Source organism: Trachurus japonicus, chromosome 17 (genome assembly GCF_045865225.1).
Source record: "Trachurus japonicus isolate A0001 chromosome 17, Traja_1.0".
Classification (NCBI taxonomy): domain Eukaryota; kingdom Metazoa; phylum Chordata; class Actinopteri; order Carangiformes; family Carangidae; genus Trachurus; species Trachurus japonicus.
In genome coordinates, this window is record NC_140923.1 from 19,443,461 (window position 1) to 19,458,084 (window position 14,624).

The window sequence follows — 14,624 nt, forward strand, 5'->3', positions numbered from 1 at the left end:
GTTGCATCATGCTACCGGATATTTATACATCAGCACATGGCTAATTGAATGAAAGTCTTCTTCCATTTTCCGCTGTGTCATCGGCTGCACTTGTTCATATTCATCACATCATCTCCCGTCCTGGTCATTCTGACAACAGCATCTGTTATCATCACCATGTCTCCCGTTTTCTTATTGTCAACAGTCCCATCACATCTTCATCTTTATGGAGGATGGACTCATTAGTTTCTCTTTTTCTATCAAATCATTACTTCCACATGATCGTGGTCCATTCTGTCTATCACCAGCCCCGTCACCATTACACCCAAGGCTAATTCACTCAACTGCGCTATTAACTCTCCTTCACTTCATCCATGGACTCCATCAATCCATCATTTAGCTTCTTGTCTGTCATCTTCATAATGATGACAGCCATTTTTTTTTCTTTTCTTCGCTATTTTCCGGCTTCATTCTTGTTCTTTGGAGGGAAAAAAAGAAAAAAGAACTCCTGCCAATTACCTCTGGATCCTCCATTCCTCCAGGAATCAGACCCGTAACCCACCTCTACTTGTCAGAGGTGACTTCAGACTCTGTGTTGGTGGCGTGGAGCGCTCCAGCACCGCCCGCCGACCTCTTCATCCTGAGCTACAGCTCTGCCGACGGGACCGACACATCAAAGGTTACACTGGACGGCTCCAAGACGAGGTCACTGGTCCAGGGGCTGCTGCCGTCCACTCCGTACACCATCAGTCTAATCACAATTCAGGGGGATGCTACCTCTGAGCCTATCACAGCATCACTCACGACAGGTGAGCTGCTTGATTTCATGAAGGCGTGCATGAGCAGCATAGTAAAGGTTTGTGGCTTTGTCTGAGGTCTGAAAACTTTTGTGTTCCCTTGTCCATAGTATTTTTACATTTTGCTAATTGTTGGGTTTATAAACTATTAATACTAATAAAAGAGTGAAAAGTGGCCATTTCAGTTTTTTAAATACTGATGATAAGTCTTTGAATCAGTGATTTTGCTCAGGCATCACTACAGAATTTAAAGATATTCAATTTACAACCATTTATATAAAAAAGTAGCTAATCTTCACATCAGAGAGGATTTTTAATTGACTAATTCCTTCCACATTTATGAATGGTTTGCGCTGTTGGGGTTTATTGATACAGGTTGTGCTGGAATTTCCCAATTCCCATTTAGAGTGAAGAAAAACTGAGGTCGGGAGTTTGAAAGAGGATTTCTTTGAAAGGAAAGTGTTGAATTAGCACATGTGAGGAGAGTAAAGGGAGAAAAGGAAAGAGGAGAAAATCTGCGTGAGAAATGGAAATACAAAGTGATTTTAAATTTAATACATATTCACAGAAATGCTGTTTGAGCATTTCATTTGCACAGAGCCACAGCAGAATGAGTTTTGTAATTAGATGTCTGCCTTAAAGGTATTTTTTTTTCATTTCCTTATTTTTTCTTTGCCAAACTTAGAGGTCTACTGTAGCACCACAAATCCTAGTTTGTTTTGTTCTTTGTGGTATCAGATGGCTGAGTTTTGCTAAACTCAGATATGAAACTTGAGTCAATAGCCAGTCTGAATAGAAATCCAGTGTTGAGCCTAAATGCAAACAGATTATTTGAAGGGTGGAGAGAGTATTTGAGAAACTGCAGTTAAATGGCCAGTCTAATAAAGGAAAGGATTCAGAGAGAGGAGAGAGTGGGGAAGGACAGGTGCAATGTGACATGAGGGTTCAGATTATAAATCTCAATTTTCTGCCTCTGCTTTGTACCAAGTCCAGTTTCTATCTTGACAGTAACAATGAATCTTTTTTGTCTTCCATTTCTTTTATCTCCTCCTACAGTTTGTCGATCATTTCTCTCTGTTCCTTTTAATGAAAATGTTTAATTCACACTGCAGCACAAAAATCCTTTGCAACCTTCTCCTTGTTTCTTAATAAGTTATGAAGTATGACTGTTCAATTTTTCATTAACTGGCTTATTGTGTCAAAAGGAGTCTCAGAAACAATTCTTTTGATTACGAGTGTGTTGTTCTCATCTGGGAAGACGCTGAATAAGAAGAGGGTCAGAATTTTAACCTTCGAGAGAGAGAGAGACAATGGGCAAAACACAACAGAGAATTTGTGTTTGTTTTTTTCCAGAAAGAAGGACAAAAGAGGAATCGTTAAAAGGGAAAGCTAAGAGTGGGCTGGAGACAAACAGTGAAAAGAAGGAAGTCAGCATTTAACAATGGAGATGTTAACTCTGCGCCAGAGACACTGCATGCTGTCATCGTTTTTTTTTTGTGCCAGGGTCACATAAAACCTTGGCAGCTAAGAGTATCCTCCCTCCTTCCTTCTCTCTCTCTCTTACTCTCTCTTTACATTCACCCACACATGATGATAAGCAGATTTCAAGGGTGAAATTGAACAGGGGTTTTGAGACTGACGTACAGTACAGTGTTTCTTGCCTCTGCCTTTACAGTGCGGTAATTTTGGTGCCCCACGGTGATCTCTGTGTCAATGTGAGCGCTGATGAACGGCTGCACTCTGCTGCTCCTCGTATAATTAGTTGTGCTTTTACAGTAGCAACATTTACAGCTTTTCTCAAAAGTGTTAACAACAGTTGTAGTTGGCGAGCTGGTTCACATTGCTGTGAATCGTCACTCAGCTGTGGTCAGTGTTAAGGGAGTCTTAATGTGATTGAGCCAGAGGGCCACATTCATTTATTAGCTTACACAGTGCAAATTGAATTGCGATCTTCCACAGGGATACAGTCAACAGGAGTTAGATACCTCTGACAGAATAATTCAGTCACCTTCAGGAAGCTCCATCAGAGACGATCATTTTTCACGGTGACACCTTTGCCAAAGCAAATAGAATAAGTGAGAGACTGTATGCATAAATGAATAATTACAATTTCAATAAATGTTATTGGTTTCATACAAGTGGAATTCAAATTAGCTAAAAGCCAATAGTTAAAAACTGACCCAACAGTCATTATTATGTTAGATTTTTTTCAAAGCAGGAATGAGAGTGCAGTGTAGGTGGCTTAGAAGATTCTCCCCTTATCCATAACAAGACATAGAAACAAGCTTTCTCTCTCCCTCCATCTTTTTCTTTTCCCCTCTTTAACTTTCGGTACCTTGTATTTCTTTCTGTACTTGCTCAAAACTTGCTAAGAAATTGTTTGCTGACATTGTTTTCACCATAACCTTTTCCATGGCAGCTCAACCGTCTCAGGAGACACATGAAACAAATTGTTGGGGGTGGGGAGGTTTCCACTGTGTAAACCAGGCTCACTTTCAATGTTAATGCCGGCCATTTTGTTCTTTATCTTTTGATAGGTGTTTTTTTTCTTTCTTTCTTTCTTTCTTTTTTTTAAAGACAAATTTGCATTAAAAGTGCATGTGCTTCCACAGACCAAGGACAGGTCTGTTTATGTAAATGTAATGAGAAGATTAAAAATGACCCTTATGAGGATTACTGAAATACGTGAGCTTTCAAGGGCACTGTTTCTTTTAGATGTTTATGTAAATGCCTGAACTTACTTAATAATAAACCAGATAATGTGTTCCAATTGTACATCGGGGATCAAAACAGTCTGATTGATTTATAAGATCGCCCTTTTAGAAGACTCACACTCTCATATTGCCTATAATTCACCTTTTTGACCACATGTTTTTTAACGTTAACCCATTTCTAGGCATGGACCCACCAAAAGAGATGATGGTGTCAGATGTGACGGAGGACTCAGTAACTATCTCCTGGATCAAACCACTGGCTCCATTTGAATACTATAAGCTTTCCTATCAGTCAGCCAGAGGTAAAGAATAATATTCAGTCTAATGTTTATCTTCAGTGTTGTTAATAACAAGTTGTTATTATATGAACTTATAAACGGCACACACAGTAGCTTCTCCTTGTTACAGCTAAATGAACATGGCATTTCGTACTGTATGACATACCAGGTCTCTCCAATGGACGATATTTTGTAGCAGAGCACCCCGCGACACACCCTGTTATACCTAATTAATTATAACATTTTATCAGTAGAATTTAATTGAGTTTTTAATTAAAATTCTACATTGATTAAAAATGTAGTCTGTGATGCAAAACGTACACCAGCAGGCTAAGCAATAAACCCCGTACATGAAGACCTGTGATGTTCTGATGTTAGTCCTCTCTCTCTCTCTCTCTCTCTGGTGTCTCCTGCAGGCCGAGTGGACAGCGTGGTGATTGATAGCGATGTGACAAACTTCACCTTGTCCAGTCTGTTTCCCGCTACAGAATATGAGATCAGTCTCATCGCCGTCCGAGGGAGTCAGGAGAGCAAAGTGGTCACCACCTCCGTCTTCACAGGTGGGAGCTCACAGTAAAACTTTTATTAAAACATGGTGTTTAATTACTTTTTCAATTAACTGATTCATTGTTTGGTCGGTAAGATATGAAAAAAAATTTGAACAGATGTAATTTCCTCCAAGCCCACAGGAATACGGCAGTTGGTTGTTTTGAGTCACCAACAGTCCAAAACCTAAACCTCTTTAATTTACAGTTGTGTAGGACAAGGGAAAAACAGCAAATCATCAGTTTTTTTTGGGAGGCTGCCTGCTTCTAAGGTTTCCTTGTTTGGTTCCTTGCTGTAAACACATCCCCTGAAAGGCCAAGACAGACATTGTTATATTTTATGTACTGCTCTGCCCTTGTAAAATGAAGGGCTACATTGTATTAAAACCATATTCCTCGCTGCTCTTTCCTACAACTCACTACTACTCACACTAAACGCTCCTGTTTGCCATGTAAAATGAATGAAGAATTGCTTCTCCTCTGCTAGACTTTCACACCAATTGTTCTTCCCACAGCGACACACAACAGCTTGGTGCCGGGAGATTTGTATTACAGTAAAAGGAGAAACAGACAGGCACCCACACACTCACACACAGATATCAGACAAAATCTAAGGTTACAGCTGACATTGCAGGAGGTACAATCTTTGCTGCTGCGATAGATGAAACTGTCCATTCTGTGACCCAGTAATTGGTAACCTACTCCCAACTCCATCTCACCCTCCTCTATCTGTCTTTCCTTCCTTGCTTATCTCTGTATCCTTTTTCCTCACTTCTACAAAATTATGCCTCTCTCACTTCTCCTCCTTCTCCTGTTCTCCATCTTTCTGTCCCCTCTCTCTTTCCTCTGTGCTTCATCCTTCTTTTTTTAGTTAAATCTGCCTTTCGCCCCCCCTCTCTGCTTTCAGACTCGTAACTTAGCACTGAATCTAAAGTTAGGAAAACATAAAACCTCTCTTGCACACACGCATGTAAATATGAGACACCGCTCCTCTCTGTAAGAGAACTCCACTAACCTAAGATTAACACAGCCTCCCAGTGCTGTATGCATAATCTTCACTGTGTGTGTGTGTGTGTGTGTGTGTGTGTGAGTGTGTGTGTGTATGGGTGCGAGGGAGCTGAGGAGAGCGCAGAAAAGGAGTGAGAGGAGGAGAGCAGAAGGTGTGTTTGCATGCCAATGAGAGCAGGAGCCAGCAGGTTCAAGAATGCAGTGAGATAGAAGAAGCTAAAAGAGACTGTTTCGCTCACTTTCTCTTTCTCTCTCTCATCTCTTTCTTTATCATCAGCTCCCTTCCCTCACACTCCCCATGTACTTACAATGAAGAGAGCCGTTGAGGCTGTAATAGCCTGAAAAAAACATAACTCCAAAGTCAAGCTTGTTAGGAATGGTAAATAACGTTTTCCTCATTGCACAATGCCCAACCAGGAACATTTTAATAATGCCTTCAACAACAATACATAAACAGGGGGATTGGAAGAGTAATCCAACATTGCCTGGCCAAGTATGTAATGACTTGAATTGCTGCTTCTCTCGCTTCTGTAATCAATTATTGTCAGAGGGGCTAAAAAAATAAAAAAGCAACGAGCCATATTTTATTTTGCCGACACAGCAGGTGCTACTAATCTGAGATGAATTTGAGAGAACTGACATTAAATGGAGCGTGTGAAGGCCTGTTTAAGATCTAAAGTCAGTGCTCATTACTAAAATGTCAGGACCCTTAGTAAAGTATCAATCTCCCCAAAACTAATGGTTGAAGAAAGACTATTAAAGTCCTCCTTGCTTGTGCAATTTTTTTTTTTTTTACAGATATTTCATAAACGATGCTTTGTTAAAATATACAATAAAGTCACAGTCGATACTGAAAGGTGAAATGATAGAGAAATGAATGATGAGTTGAGAGATGAGAGTTGCAAACGAAAAGATGTAAAATAGAGGCTGAGAGTAAGAGAGGCAATTCATGTAAAAGTCTAAAAGAAGAAGAAAAGGAGCCTGGTTTTCATCTGGGGAAAACCTTCCCAGAAACCAGTGAGGCCTGTAAAGTTGGACATGTCTTTGGTGTACAGCAGCCTGCACTTTTCAGGGCCCCATTCTTCCAGCCCAGTTACATGTGTCACAGTCTCAGCACGACATTTCTGCTCAAGTGCTATCACTTACCATACAATCAATTAGAGGTGGAACACCCCATCATTTAAACCAAGTGGTTCATTATTTTTCATTCACACTTAAAAAATAATGAGACAGAAAATAGTAGTTATTCACAGATGGGGAACAAGTCTGCAAATAACTGCCAAGAATAACTCTGAACAAAAAGATTATAATGTAGTCACACACTTCAGAGCAGACCGCTATGCTGATGTTACACTTATGATCACTCTCTGTGAAACTTCATGAGGATCATTTGCTTAAAGCCCCTGTACGGAGCTTTTAACTGGATGGGCAAAAGTCTCTGGTTTCTGCTGATGTGTTGTTACCTACAACAGTAAATGAGCCCATCAGTGTGAAGATACACTATTTCTAAGCAGTCTAATTCTATGCCTCTGGAAGGCATGGTCGGGTCGGACCACTGACGAAACGATACGAATAGATACATTACGCTGCAAAAAAAAAAAAAAAAGCAAGCTCCGTCTTCTTCCCGACGTTTCCAAAACAAATCTACACGCGCCGGCCAGATAAACATATTCATGACAGTGGGAAATGCAGTCTTCATTCCAGCAAAACACCACCGCTTTCGTCCACAGGGGCCGCCAAAATCAACACTAAATGAAAAGTCTGTATACAGGGTCTTTAATGTATACGGTTCGGATGCTAAATGGCACAAAACAAATAAGTAGTCAATACTTTCAGATTGGATGTAATGATAGATCACATCTCACTTTTCAAAACGATTGATTAGTAAACATATTAAGTTTCCACACAGATTACAGTGAGAATCTAAATTCAGCTCTGAAAAACCCTCCCTGCTACAACAGTGGGGCTCAGGCTCAGCTGGTGCAGCAGACACAAATATTTGCACGGCTTTAGTCTGCCCCACATGAGTTTTTATTTTGTGCCACAATCGCATCCAGTGTAGCTGTGGGGTTAATGTGGAGGACACACTCACACACTGATAACCAGCTTTTTTTTTTTTTACAGTGATGCAGTGCAGCTTCTGCAGTAATGAGAGTGGATGCAGAGATACACTGGGGAGTAAACCGGCCTAGTGTGTCTTACTAACTGTACTGTCTGCTGCAGTCTGCTCTACATAATGACCACAGACAGAACACAAAGCAGACTTCGCAGCCAACTATCACAGCTGGGTTGTCCCTTTTCAACCACACACCAGTGGTTAGTTTAAAGTTTTCCTAATGTATTTCATAGCACATCAACAGTAAAACATAAAATCCCCCCTGATTACAACAGCCCCCTCGACCAACTGTCTCCAATAAAATCACAGGCACAATCAAAGCAGGTTTATTAACTGTATCAGCACTGATTTTATGTGTGAGCTGAACTATCACATAAGATGTTGGTGTTGACTTGTAAACTAGCGTCTGTGCAGAGGGAGATCCACTCTTTTTCGAAGTAAGTGAGGATTGTGCTTCATTAAGGTTCACAAAGACAAACACAGGCTCTTGGTCAATAAGGAGTCATTTAATCCAGCCTGGTACATTGCACAGTAGCTAGTTAGCAGCTTAGTACTGGCCAACATAGCTAAAGTGAGACAAGACTAAATGATAGTCAGAATCAGTCAGGATCATATAATCTTATTCTTATATAACACAATCGTTATATCATATAATCTGTTACCTAACATCAGTTTAGTAAAACTTAAAACTGAAAGCTTTCACCATTGTCATTTTTTGGTGACTCCTGATTCCCTCAACTTGATTTGTCAAACTGGAAATCAAACTGATTTCCCTGATGTCTGACACCACAGTCCCTTAGTAAGTAGACAACTTTATAATAGCTGCCACTAATTTTATTATGAATAAGTAATTTTAAGCATCATAGTAATGAAGCTATTATCATTAATGTAAGCTGCTGCCGTTTTCTTGATACAAATGAATAATGAATACAATTCGTAGAATTTGTCCTCAAGCACAATCATGATTAAAATATTTGCTGGTGAAACTAAGTCCTGTACTCACAAATAAAACTCACAAATTCAGGCGTATCTAAAATAACCTGTCTTAATTCTCATGTAACTGTAAAATGATGTTTTGCACTTGCCCGGGTGTATAGTTGGTCTCTGGAAACGTACGCCATTAGACCCTCTCTCAGACAACACTGGCTCAGACGGGGCGTAGAGCTTTTGACACGCTTCTCTTCAGAGCTCTCGATTCTTTGTTGTCAGGTTTTACAGCTTTGAGTGGACAAGTGGAAGGATCATAACCAGTGTTTGTGCATGTTTTATTGTGTTATTGACACTTGTTTTTGTGACGCTGTAGTCAGTGCTGTACTGTGTTATCAGGCTTTTACAGGAGGACGCTGCATGATCATTATCTCAATGTCCAGTATCCATGGATACATATAATTGTGGATTTTGGCAGTATAGTATGTAAATGGAGTGTGTTTTTGGCAGCTGACACCCCAGGTTTAATTATACAGAGATTCCCATCATCATGTAACTGCACCACAGCCCCATGTTGCAGCTATATAGCAGCTATTTGTTTCTTTCTTACAAATCTTTTGTCTTGTCCTGAGTCCAAACAGGATGTTAAGCGCTGGAGCTTGACTTTCAGATCTAGATCATAGTGTGAGTGTGACGTAATTGGCTCGAGTCTGTGATTCACCAGTGCAATCAGGAAATGGAGAGTGGTGATTGGATTATCACAGACCCTAATGAAAGAGGACGACCTGTTTATTTATTTATTTATTTATTTATTTACCTTTTTGGCCATCTCAACTCTCATCTCCTTTGCCAATCTAATTGACTTGGCAGGCATCCATTAAATTCACTTAAACCTTTTTGCAATTAAAGTAATGATTTTAATCAGGTTTGTTCATCTATTGCAGTGAAAAGAAAGACTCTGACTCACTTCAGCGTGCTAATGAGCACAATTCTTTTTTAATTCTGATGAGGGCAGGGCAGTATTAATTACCTCATCTGGGCAGAGCTTTGGAGCACATGCAGGGCTCTATGTTCTCCTGCCACGCTCTCTGCCGTGCCAAAATAACACGCCTGGGGAGAAATTGGGGTTGAAACACTGAGGTTAAAGGTATAATTAAATTCAAACTCAATTTTGGCATGTCCAGCAGTCTGAGAATGAAATTAGGAAGAGGGTGGGGAAACAGAAGGCTCAGGAGAATATGTCTACCGCATATTTGACAGTGTTTTCTCTTTGATGTGTAGAATTGAGGAAACAGTGATCAAAATGGCAAAAAGAGCCACAGTAATTATAAGTCTGATGTAGCTTGAATGATGGTTTGCCATTCAGAATTTGTTTAGGTATAAATTGGCATAGATGGTCCCTTTGCAATTATATTGCAATTCACTACAGTATGTGCAAAATGATTCCCTCACTACATTTGACAGCAGATGTGACAGTTTTGTGTAGGTTTTGTGCAAATTATTGGGAGAGTATTTCAAAATACTTCAGATGAGAAATCCTGCAACACCCAGCAGCTACATGCTTTCTCTTTGCAGTGAGTCCTTCCACCTTTCATTAACTAAAGTTAAAGTAGTTGTAGACCTGAAGTAATTACTTTAAGTTATTTCTATGGCAAAAATAATTTTAAACCTCCGCTGCTTCCAGCTTCTCAAATGTAATTACCATTTTTACCATTAAAAAAGGACCTGAATATCTTTGAAATTCAAAGTGTTAGTCAGACAAAAGGCAGTTGAACACTCAGAATTGTTTTGGATTTCTTGTCATTTAATGAAAAAAAACATGAATTTTTTGCTGTCTTATACTATAGTCCTGCAGTGAGTATTAATATAAACTGTATGTAATTGAATGTTATACAAATAAAACACATGAACTGAATTAGTCAGAGAGCCTCTAAGTATTATTTAAAAAAAAGTTGTGCTCATATTTTTTTGTTCCTAGCGATGGACATGCCATCTGAGTTGACGGCCCTCAACATAACGCCACAAGGAGCCCTGCTGAGGTGGAATCCTCCGCTGTCCAGTGTTGACAACTATGTGCTGACCCTCACACACAACCAGGGTAAGTTTTCAGAGCAGCATTTATGTTTTTTCATTTATTTATTTCTGCAACTGCGTAGTTGCAATTAATAAACAATTTTGCTGATCATTTCTCAGTTTCAAATCCCCACTACTGGTCTTGGTCTTCCAATAGGGACTCTTGAACTGGGAAACATTATCCTGAATCACATTTTACACATCAGCTGCGCTATTGATACCAATGTGGATTTTGTTTTCTATTTCATGAAGGACGAGTTCATCAAAGACTTTATAGAAATAAGCACTTACATATGAACTTACTGAGAAAATGCTATATTCACTGAGTAGAATCACACTGTGGACTGCAGTGACATCAGCCTGTGGAGTCAGACTATAATGAGCAGATTTGTTTTGGATCATTCAGGTGCATCATGTGGAGATATGACAGGTACCATCAAGGTTTTTCCATTAAGAAGTGCGATCTGCGGGATGCGTCCTTCAAGGCAATATAGACCCATTAGTCTTGCTTTCAGAACAGTTCATTATGCTTGGTAGAACCCCGAAGCCTTGGCACAAACATCGCAGTTACAGTATTACACAGCATACCTTTCTGATGCGGGCCATGTCTTCACTGTCTGACAGGCATATCCAGAGGGGAGAAAGATGGCCACACTGCTTGACACATCAGAGTTATGATTTGTTCCCTGAACTACAGTGCATTAAGAAAGTATCCACGCCACTTGCTTTCATACTATTGGCAGCCTTATGCCAAAAATAATTTCACTGTACTTTTTCTGTCATCACTACAATACACCCAAAACCTCATAACGATAGAAAATGAGTTCATTTTGAAAATCTAAAAAGAAAAACTGAAATATCATCGACACTTGAATGAAGCTCAGCTGCCACTAATTTCTCTTGATCATTCTTAAGATGTTTCCTAAATCATGATCGTCGTCTGTGGCAAATTAAGCCGACTGGGCTTGAATTGGAAAAGGCCCACACCTCTCTGTAGAAGGTCTCGCAGCTGGCAGCGCATTTCTGTGCAAAAACCAAACCGTGAAGAAAAAGGAGCTGCCTGCAGAGGTCAGAGACAGGACTGTGTTGTGGCATAGATATAGGGAAGGCCACAAAAAAATTCAGCTGCATTAAAAGCTCTCGAGAGCTCAGTGGCCTCTATAATTCTGAAATGGAGAAAGTTTGAAAGAACCCAGGGCAGAGTTTTCCTAACTGAGCCGTCAGGAGAGAAAGACCTTGGCAGGAGAGGTCAACAAAACCCTGATGGTCACTGGCTAAGCTTTAGAGCCGTCCACACGAATACTGATTTAATGAATCCACATAAGTATTTTATCGTTTAGGCTTCTCGTCCAGACAGAAACGTTTGGGGCGGTTTGGGGGGGGGTACTGGTACTGAATCGTGCCCGTTAAAACTTCACAGATCGTCACACACGCTCCACACAGGCTTAGAGTATGTACTACAGCGTTTTAAGCCGTTTTCAGTGGATCCATGTGTACACTGGAAACGATGCCGTGTTTATGGAGATTATTTTCAAAACGAATAAGAAAAAAATTGTTTATGGTGAAGCTCCGTTTTCGTGTGGATAAGGCCTTAGATAGCCTGTATGCAAATGGGAGAAACTTCCAGAAAGACAACTATCACTGCTCACTCCTCACCAGTCTGGCAGACATGGAAGTGTCTCCTCAGTGAAAGTCTGCAAAGTGTTAGATACAAGATCATCTGGTCTGACAAAACTGACATTGAAGTCTCTGTTCTAAGCATCTTGTCTTGAGGAAACCATGCACCACTCATCACCTGCACACCATCATCTCCACAGAGAAGGGCGGAGGCTCCAGGGGTGTGTTGTGTTTTTCACTGGCAGGGACAATGATATTTTTTAGAGTAGAAGTAAGGCTGAATAACAGACCACTGCTTAAAGGGATAGTTCACCCTAGAATGATATTTCGCTCATTATCTACTCACCCTCATGTTGACTAAGGGCTGGAAGAATTTTCAGAGTCCACCGTCCCTTCTCTGAGTTACAGGGGGTCTTGGCGTAGCAGTGCATTTCAATGCAACGGTTGCAAAGGGACACCAGAGCTCTTCGTAAAAAAACACACACAAAAAAACATCCAAATACCTCCATGATGCTCGTATGTAATGTCCGTCTTGTGCTGAAGCCCCAAATTGCGTAATTGTCCCGAAAAAAATTAAATAAGTCTATATTTTAAGCTTGTTTGTAGCGGAAGCTTCTCGAAGCTCCTCTTCCTGGTCCGTCCAAATCTCGCGTGATTTGCGCCGGCGTCAGTGCGGTTACTGCGAATCACGCGAGATTTGGACGGACCAGGAAGAGGAGCTTCGAAAAGAGAGTTCAGGACTTGAGACTGGACGGAAGAGTCACCTTCTAACAGGACGGAGACCTTAAGCTCACAGCCAAGACAACACAGCAGTGACTGTGTGCATGTCCTTGAGCGGCCCAGCAGGAGCTGTGACTTGCAATAATCTTAGCATAAGGCTGCAACATAGCAAAATGTGGAAAAAATCTGAAAACTGTCCAAATGCACTGTAAGTGAAGGAATGCCAACTTACATTTGGTTAGCTAGCATATGATTAAGCTTTAAGCTACTTGACATGCACAGCTACTGCGCTGAAATATGAAAGTGTGAAAAGTTTCAAAGGTTTCACATGTTTCAAACAACTCGCCCAGTGTTGGCAATCATTAGTCTTTGCAAAAATGTTCTTTAAACTTTCCAGTAAGATGTTCACTGACAATTGATCTCCACCATTCTTTGTTCTCTGACTTCTACAAACTGGCTGAAGAAAATGTTTTGAATACATATTCCTCATGTGTACATGACCTCAACGACGACGCTGTGCCTGGAGATATTCACAGAAATCTGTATTACTCAGCTGTAGGAGTCAATGTGTAAATTACACCCTGACTGACTGGATCCCAGCCAGATCATCTCTCCGATACAGCCACAGTATCTATATGCTGGGCACACACTTGGAAATCAGCCCCAGCCAGGGTTTACAGAACTGCAATGTAAGTTGTGGACAAATTCCCTTGAGTGTCAGTGTATTAAACCAAGGTCAATAAACCTCATATTTCACTGCATGATGTCCTGCATCAAAAATAGAGTTTTATTGCCAACCTGGAACACACACATAAATTTCAAGCTGTGTGGTATCAATCACTCAAACTTTGTATAAAATAGAGAAAGTATGGTTTGCCTATATCCTCACCAGCATCCATGTCTCTATGAAATTTCACTGCGCTCGTCATTATTTCTATAAATTAAATCTCTCTGAGCCAGCAAGATCCTGTTGACACGCAGACTGCTAGTAAATTTTATGTCTTGTGCTCATGTTACAAAATTATTCGCCTGGAGAAAAACTTTTTACAGTCAATTCAAAGGCAGTTTCTAATGCAACTTGTAATCAAATAGTGATACATCTCAATTAACCCAGTAAATTGGTTTAGATTGGACAGATATCATGAAAATACCCTCAAATGAGAACAACACATTTGCATATATATATCAGGTATATATGTACTGTCCTAAACTTGTCTCCAAAAGCATAATTAGTGTAGAAATCATCTGAATTGAAAGACAACACCAGAGCCTGTTAAACAGTACAGGATTTGCCATTTTTTCACACTGGGGTGCATTTTTCAACCAGATTTTATGTAATCAATACAGACAAAGCTGAAAACAGAAGATGTGCAGGATGGTCTAGTAAACATAAACCCTGTGTGTCTTTTTCTTCTGTTCTCCAGTGACGGCAGATACTTTCTTAGTGGAAGGCAACCAACAGGAGCACCAGCTGTCTAACCTGAAGCCAAGCACCTCCTACTCTGTCGCCCTCTACGCCACCAAAGGACCCCTCACCAGCGGCACGGTCATCACCAACCTCCAAACACGTATGTGATCAATTTATTCAGCTGGTCCGTGTACGCTGAGCGGCACAGTGACTCAGTGGTTATCACTGTTGCCTCTCAGCAGGATGCTCCTCCAGGCCTGAGTGGAGCCTTTTGGTTTCAAATTGAAATGTTCTCAGCATGTTTGCGTGGGTTTCTTCAGAACAAGAAATAGACATGTTAATTAGGAAAAATCCTGCCAGTGTCCTAGACCAAGGGCGATGGCTGCACACTGCTTCTGAAGTAGTTTGAAACAAACACATGGTTTGACGATAACTCAGGGGC

General features: G+C 40.5%; 1 protein-coding gene across 9 annotated transcripts in view; it reads left to right on the plus strand.

The window, feature by feature from the left end:
- The window catches only part of tnr (tenascin R (restrictin, janusin)), a 163,586-nt gene that overhangs the window by 124,204 nt on the left and 24,758 nt on the right, over positions 1 to 14,624 (plus strand). For 5 of the 9 annotated variants that reach the window (XM_085804750.1, XM_085804752.1, XM_085804751.1 and 2 more), the window contains 4 exons: positions 3,673 to 3,792; positions 4,185 to 4,328; positions 10,343 to 10,462; positions 14,199 to 14,342. In XM_085804750.1, the coding sequence (XP_085660876.1) occupies positions 3,673 to 3,792; positions 4,185 to 4,328; positions 10,343 to 10,462; positions 14,199 to 14,342 (528 nt within the window). Of the gene's footprint in view, positions 1 to 521; positions 789 to 3,672; positions 3,793 to 4,184; positions 4,329 to 10,342; positions 10,463 to 14,198; positions 14,343 to 14,624 lie in introns of all 9 variants that reach the window. The other 4 variants (XM_085804744.1, XM_085804747.1, XM_085804746.1 and 1 more) reach the window with 1 other exon arrangement.